At 36.0% G+C, this 8,195-nt stretch overlaps 1 protein-coding gene across 2 annotated transcripts in view; it reads right to left on the bottom strand.

The window, feature by feature from the left end:
* Positions 1 to 8,195, bottom strand: part of WDR64 (WD repeat domain 64) — a 73,771-nt gene that overhangs the window by 64,041 nt on the left and 1,535 nt on the right. For both annotated transcript variants that reach the window (XR_003530022.1, XM_027657398.1), the window contains exons 2-4: positions 3,012 to 3,167; positions 1,990 to 2,141; positions 1,184 to 1,311 (exon numbers count right to left, since the gene is read on the bottom strand). Coding sequence is in view for 1 of the 2 variants with exons in the window: in XM_027657398.1 (XP_027513199.1) it covers positions 1,184 to 1,311; positions 1,990 to 2,140 (279 nt within the window). In the remaining variant the exon portion in view is untranslated. The remainder of the gene's footprint in view (positions 1 to 1,183; positions 1,312 to 1,989; positions 2,142 to 3,011; positions 3,168 to 8,195) is intronic.

Here is an 8,195-nt window from a genome sequence, read left to right as displayed (position 1 = left end):
CTTCAAAGTTCAAATACTACTGTGATGTTCCAGAGTAATGTAAAATATAAATATGCTGATGAATTTATTGTTCACCCTACTTCACTTGTCAATACCTTGCTATAAGGCTTTAAATTCAGTAAGTACTTGCCATGTATGAAATGCCACCTGTGCTATCATAGGAAAGTCACTGCCTGCTGGAAGTTATGTCCCATCTACACAATTGTGTCTTCAGGTCAAAAACAAACAAACAAAATCTTGTAGTAATATAGGATGATGGATGCTTTTGATACAGATTGGCTCTAACAATCTAAGAATCAGTCATTTTTATAGAACAGTTGCTTGAAACACTATCCATGGGAAATATCTTAATAAAAGGCACATTTCTAGAACAAGTGTTCATTTTGCATAACATGCAAATACAAAAGAACACCATGTTTAAAAAAAAAGCAAGACAAAGCTCTTTTTCACAAAATTAAAAACTGTATATCCTTTTTAGGTGGATGCAGAAGTAACTTACAAATGGGTAGATTAAAAATCCATGAAGCGATATTAAACATGGACTGCAGTTGCAACTCTGGCAGAGAAAATCCTTAAGCTATGTGCAGCCAGAAGCAAGGAGAGTAAACCAAATCTATTGTTTCATAGTTACCTCATTCTTACATGCTTTTTACAAAAATTTTCTATTTACCACCATTAGAGACAGAAAAAAATGACTACATGGTTCTCACTCATCTACAGAATTAAATAATGCATACATAATACTCTGATTAAAAAACTCTCTATTAAAATGCAGCCATACCTCTAATGCTTCATATTTAAAGTGAAGGCTGGATTGATGCCTGTAAATAGGTGAAGAGAAAGAAGAGGAAGCAAAGGTAAGAGAAAAAAGAGGAAAGAGAAGAGATGAAGCATTTCTGATGGTTTAGCTAAAGATGGACTTATCCTCAGAATACAAATCACATACTGTAGTCATAAGGGATTTTGCATTTTGTCAGGAAGCCTGAGGACAATGCATATCACAGAAGTACTTTAGAAGACCTGGACACACCCAGGCTTTGGGCAGCTAGGGTAAATAACAACATGAGTGTGCCTCTTTATGCCATGGAGCTCATGAACAACACATAATCAACAGATAAATACTGTTACCATTGAAGATTTTAATTAGGTTTTTTATATTTAATAAAATTTCAGAAATCCTTACCTCTAACCAGTCTGGCATGTCAAGGTTGTTGATAGTCTTCCTGAAAAAAGCCTGAATATTATGGTCCTTAACTGCTGAACCAAAAAGTGCTCGTGTGGTTTTATAGAACTTATCATAGTCTATCTCATCTGTATGGGAGGAACAATATCCACAGTTTAAAACTGGCAGGCTACAGATTCCTTCCTTATCCACCCTACCTCTGGTTTTATTTCTCCTCTCAATATCAATAGCACACAAGTTCGAGATCCTCACACTGTATTCACTAAAGCATTGGAAAAAAAAAATCAGTCAATGTTTGGTCTTTTAAAAACTACCTAGCTTGCAATGCATGATAGGAAAAAGATAAAAGAATAGGTAAAAACTTCTCACCTCTTCCTTCTTCCCTTACTTTCAAACCATGATTCCGATTTGTTTCTCTGAATGTGAATGGAGCGATAAACTTTATCCTTTCATGCAGCAGTAGCCATTTGCAGTGAGAAAAGCAAAACTTTGCCCCCATTATTTACATTTAGCAACTGGGTTTACATAATTCATCATGTTTGTGCTTTTACAGAAACATCGCATCATGCTATATGTTCTAACTCCACCAATTATATTTTGGGAGCGATCACCATAGCCTTATAATTTTGCCAGAAGTCCTAACAGGATTAGAAAAGCACTCTCATAGTGCAATCTACCTATTTCCTGTAAAAATCACACAGTTACAGTTAGAACATTAATTTGAGATCTTTCTTACAGTTTTCTCTCTACAACATATTCTCTCCATATGAAAATTACAGTTTTCCATCAGAAAGAATATCTCTTACCATCATCTTCAGTGTATAAGCCTGATCTCTCCTTTGTCTTCTGAATTATCATTTTTTCAACTAGTTTCTGGAACTGCTCCAATGCATTCTTGAAATCCAGTGATTGAAGAGCAGAGCAACCCTCCTTAACAGAGGCCTTCTTTTCAGACATCCTTTATTAACAAGGGACAAGGTAAGAGGGAGAGCTTTTCTTACAGCCATGTCCAAGCCTTGCTTTGCTCCTTAAATCTTAAACTCCCACATGAGTTCATACGACATGAAGCTGTATGACAGGTATACCAAGCATTACATAATAATGTAACTACATAATAACAGTTTAGCATCTCAAGCTGGAAAATGCTGTAGCAAACTGTTGATGTCACAACCCCCCATTACATCACAAAATCCTACTTGCTGAGTGGTCCTTGGTCACAAACCAGGATCACTAAATAACCCAGCATGTGAGATTATCTCATGTTATCTCATGTGACAGAAGAGACCTTGAGATTTTCTACTTCCACGTCCTTTATGTTACAGATCATTTATGTTACAGATATTTATCACTATATTGAGCCCCAAAATTTTGCTCTAAAGTATAACTCGTGGTAAGGTGTCAAGTTTTAATCTTCAGACACAAAAAGATGGAGAATCCATCATGTTTGTTTCGAATGTTAACTGTTCACACTGTTAAAATTTAAGGCTCTTATATGACTTTGTGTGGCTTCAGCTTCCTTCCATTCAGCAGTTCTTGGAATATTTTCACTAATTCAGAGTAATAGTTGGTATTGTCTCGTAGTAGGGGTCTTTGTACCTGGACTACTACTCTATTTTTTTTCTCCTGTTAATTAAAGCAAACTGAACTCTCTGCATCCTACTGCAGCACTTTCCTTCAGACCTCAATATAATATTAGTGATTCTTTTCCAGATTTTTCATCTTTTCAATATCTTTAAAGAATACTGATGCCATGTTGCTGTGCTATACCATAAAATGCAAATTGGTACTCTGGTCAAATAATGAATTTCAGACTATTTGTTAAACTCACTTTTCTGTAGATCACCTTGATCACTTTCTGTATATTGGTCTTTAGCTGTTGATCTCCCGATCTACTTTTCTATTACTTCACCCAAAGCTGATGCCAGGCTTATTGGCCAAGGCTTTCTTGAATTGCTGAGCACAGAGCCTTTGCTTTGTGGAGATTCTGCAGCTGAAAGGAAAGGAGAAATTATATTTTATACTTTTTGTGGCAATCTAAAGGATTGATATCACTCAGGCATATTTTGAGAATATCCAAGTAATTTCTTCAAATAAAACCAAAACAAAACAGATGAAGGCCATAGACTTCCCACAGGGAAGTCCCATAGACTGAATCCTTGTTATGCAGTGCTTTCTGTTGATTCATTTTTCCAGTCTGTGTCATCTAAGCTTGTATGACACTAAGCTATATTCTCATTTCCCACTTAATAACAGTGGTTTAAGGTTCATAAAAGGTGTTAGCATACATCCTCAGAATGAGAAGGTTAAGAACAGAAAGCTATGTTTTTGTTCTCTTGCAACAACTCATAAGGAAGCTTCATGTTACATAACATAATGAAAACACACAGAAACCCCAAATGGGGAACCATTGCTTTCAGTACCAGCTAATTCTTGTCTTCAATGTTTAAACTCAAAAAAATGCACAGTAAAATTTTAAAATAAGATGTGATGACTGAGTGGACTGAAATACGAAAGCAGAGAAGACAGAAATTGTATTAGACGATAAGCAGGAAAATTCAAGATTAAATTAATGAGTAATAGGAAGTCCTTGCATTAGTAAGTCTCCAGTAGCATTAACTGAATGAAAAGCATTTCCTTTCCTATCTCCTGTACTGATAGTGTGGAAAGCAACGGGATACGGATTATAGTAGAATTGCTTATTATTCAGAAGTCGACTCTCCCAACTCTCCTCTTCTTACCACATAATCATAGTAGTCTCAATTATTTGATATTATCAGACCTGTACAAAGTTAATTATATGCATGTTTGTACGGGTGCAAAGAACAGCTACAGCAAGTTCATCGCAGGAATGGCAGTTCATTTGGAAAATCAATAATTTTCAATCTTTATCTCAGGAACTATCTTAAGTCTATGAAATTCTATGCAAGTTTTAAAATTCTGACCATGGAATTATGAGAGCTCATAATAAACAACCCAAAACTAGTCCAGAACACAAACAGTAAAAAGTGATAGGTCTTCTTTCCTGCCTGTACCAGGCTGCCAGTCACTCTTCCTGGTAGTCTCATGCAAAGGCAAACTGTCCCCAAGTAAAATGATGGTTCAGAATAGCCCAAAGAAAACGCAGTAGATCTAAAATGGCTTTAGTTCCCCTTAAAGAGGCTCTGGCACACAGGAGACTTTGTTTCTGACTCTAATTTGGGTCCAGATAAAGTCCAGCCATTTAGCAAAGAAAAAAAAAAAGGAAAATGAGTCCCCGAAACTGTTTTCTTTTGGTATTTTTAATTCCTTTGAGTTAAGTTACCTATCCTTTGCCATTTCTTCCTTATAGATATGTCCTTAAACCTGTCTGTATTTGCAATTGAATCAAGATAGAGCTGCTCAAGACTGGCTGAACACTCTGACCAGTATGGGGTTGGGCAAGTAATTAATTTTCATTGTAAAAATTGAATTTCTTCCATGAAATTCAGGTTTTAAGGGGTGCTATCATGTCCACATTTACATTAGCTCATTCTTTTATTCTACTGGCTTCATTTTTCACTTTGCTCTTTATATTATCACCCCACAAGTAGTATTGGACTCTTTGCTATGAAGTGCATTGCTCTTCTGTAACAACAGTTGAAATGACCAAGTGATAATTTTAAAAAACCTATTTCCTATGCACTATTTATTGATTTGTATGTTGGACTCTGGAAAATGATAACAGTGTGTTTGTAATCACTTTCACTTCATGTTTGTCTCACTACCAAGAGCTGCAGCATAAGTATGAACTCTTATGCAAGGTTATTCCTTGAAAAAACCTCGTGTATATTGCAACTGAATTTCACAGGTTATTGTTTCATAACCTGGTGTTACTGGTTTTACACTGCTAGTTTTTATGGTTCAAGCTGCCCTATGAGCTGTGTCTATAAAACTAAGGGAGGTACGATGTCAGCAGCTCAGCAGGTACAAGTATGTATCAGCACTTATTTTAATTTATTTAGCAAGAAACAAGTGCCCCAGAGGCATCAATATGCATCTGCCACCTGAGCATGTACCACAGTCCCAGGTTTGTATAGCCAAGATGTTCATCTCACCGAACTTAGACATATAAAAGTTATTTATTTAAGTCACCTTATGTGCCAGCCAATAATAATAAAAACTTCTAGAGAATGATTAATCTTACTGGTCTTAGGTGCTTAATTTTCAAATACATCATTTAGGTGAGATGAATCACACCCGCAGCTAGTACAGCTATTTGTACACATATCAGGTATACTAGAGCTCACATATCATGGAACAGCCTGCAGCCAACTTCAAGCTGCAGTACAGATGTTCTGATGGCATGCCATCACCTCCCAGGATTGTCCACTTGGGTCCACACTCTGCTGCCCAACTTGTGCTTGCTTCAGTGAACCATGTCTGAGCCAAGCACTTTTCTCAGTCCAGAGAAAAGTGCAACTTTTCCACTTAACCTGCTATGATTTAAAGTTCACATCCTAATAAGGACTAGATTATGTAGCTAGGATTACAACTTCTGCAAGATAAAGCCCTAGTTTTAACAGTTGCCATTATGCTTGTGAATTTTTTTTACTTACATATTGCATTATTAACAGGCCTAGATCTATGTTAAAAGCCTTGTTTTAATGCCAAGTGGTTCAGAACAGATGAAAGATTTCTTCTGTCTGCAAACTCTCCCTTGCTCTATAGATATGCACTGTGGTTGTACAGTGAATAATCACTTGGCTTTCATCTGCTTTTAAGGCTAAAGAATAGTAAAAAGAACATGTAAGAAAAGAAATGCCAGAAGAATATTGTAAAAATGCCAATTAAAAAACTGAAGCCAGGTAGCCAGAGTTTTTAGGATGTTTTGGTTTGGTTTGGTTTGTTTTCAGAGGCCTGTGGTTTGGCTGTATATGATGCCCATTGAAATAGTAAGTTTTACAAAGTCCAGAACAGGCGGCAAACCTCCAGCATTGTCTGGCTCCTAAAATGAATGTATTTAGTATGGACAAAAGTTTGACTTTTCTGCTCGCTCTCTGCTTGTCAGGAGACATAGGAAAGAGCCTGTGACTTGAAAGGCACACTAACAGAAGATACAGATTCGAGAAAAGGAGTGAAAGCAATATATAAGTCAATGAACAAATATGAAATGAAATAGGTCTCTAGAATGCCTTAAAAAACTCACTGCAAAAGCCCTGACATTTTTGATGGTGCAGTTACACCTGGGAGTCATGGTTTGTGGTTTGTATTTCTACACAAGCTTAGAGACTAGCAGTAACTTTGACACTTTATTTACTCTGTTTCAGATTTTTCAGCTCTAACATGTGAGTGACACTCGATACTCTGATGTGCTGAAACATTTCAAATTACTAAACACAGCAAAGGCAGGGAAGTCCCAGACATCTGCAAGCTCTCCAGTTTTGGATTATTACTTCCAAGCTGGCTTTTTAAGGTTTGTTTTACACATATATAAGCATATGTTAGCCAGATGAAAATTTACAGCCAATGCATTTTTTCATTCCATGTAAATTGTGCATAACAGATAACATGTTAAAAGTATTGTTGCAGAAGTGACCTAGAAAGTCCTTGGGAGTTTCAGAGGCAGTTTTTATAGTACAGGACTGGAGACCTTGTATTCCTGCTTCTTGTTGTACTTTTTTACTTCCATGAACTCAGATACATGTATATTTAGTACTTTGAGCTGACACACTTCCAGTAAGCCACACACACACTCTTTCGGAAATGCAAATATTGCATTGTGGTTTATCCTTTTATGCAACTGTAGAAGTAATGTAAAATCCTTTTTGCAGCATTTCCATTAATATTCATCCATGTTTGATGAGCAGGGTCTGGTCCAAATACAAAATAGTGCAAACATGAAACATTGCAAAGCAGATGTCTGGGTTTTTTAAGTGTTTCAGCTTTTTAATTGCATGACAAGCTAGAAAAGGATTGAGTAAAGAATTAATTAGATTATTAAAACCATAGATGCAATAGTTCTAGACTGGTTAGGTAAAACAGATGCTGGACTAGAACTAGGGGTCAGGGTTGTTTCCAGCTTTGCCTTTCACCTGATGATACAATAACAAAGCATTTCTTTTTGTTGTGCCTCATATGAGTACCAACAATTCATGGAAGACAAATGGAACTCATTTCTCATGAAATATATGAAAGCTCATGAAGTATTTAAGACCACTTGAATAACATTAGCAATAGCATTAGTACTACTGACTAAATTACATTTCTCCCCTGCTCTTCTTACCACCTTTTCTTTCCTTTCATTTTGCAGGGATAAAAAGATAGACAAATATAAGATTTTCCTTTAAAGGCAGGAGATAGAGATGTTGTCTTCTCAATGAGGTGTAGCATTAATTTGGTCCAGCCACGTCATTGGTAGACTTTCAGTATGCAGTGACTAGTCCTAAACAAACTGCTGACTGTGTATTTTTGAAGAGTCTGATATGCACAGGTAATCTCTTTTACGGACAAGGAAAGACAAAATTATGCCTTCCCTAAAACCAATGCTGAAGCACTGTTTTATGGGAAATTTTGGAAGCTCATGTGTTCTATAAATACAGCTTTTATGAGGAAAAAAATATAATTGATTTAAGAAAGACAACTCCTGCTGCCTTTGTAATTAGAAAAACCCCAAAGACCAGTGATAAAGAAACAGACTGAATTAGTTTTTCAAAGTAGATTTCAATTACTGATTAAATCACATTTAAGGGATTTAAAAAGATAGATTGTAAATAAAGTTAACATTGATGAGAACAGTTACTTTAATCACTGTTTTATTTTTCTGACCTATGACTTTTTTTATTCCTAACCCTTGTATTACAGCATAATTTTTCATATAAAATTGCCATGACAAACACATAATTTGTATATAGATATGTGTTTTAAAAGACATCAAACCTACCTCAGCTACTCATACTTTCAGTCTCAGTCCACAAGGACTCACATGCTCAGTCTAGACCATTTAATAAGAGCATATAAGAGAGAAAGATTTGGGATCTTCCCAAATCTTCATTAG

This window comes from Corapipo altera, unplaced genomic scaffold (genome assembly GCF_003945725.1).
Source record: "Corapipo altera isolate COAL_440 unplaced genomic scaffold, ASM394572v1 2c, whole genome shotgun sequence".
NCBI lineage: Eukaryota > Metazoa > Chordata > Aves > Passeriformes > Pipridae > Corapipo > Corapipo altera.
Note: the sequence above shows the minus strand (reverse complement) of the source record. Positions and strands in the feature narration are given on the sequence as shown.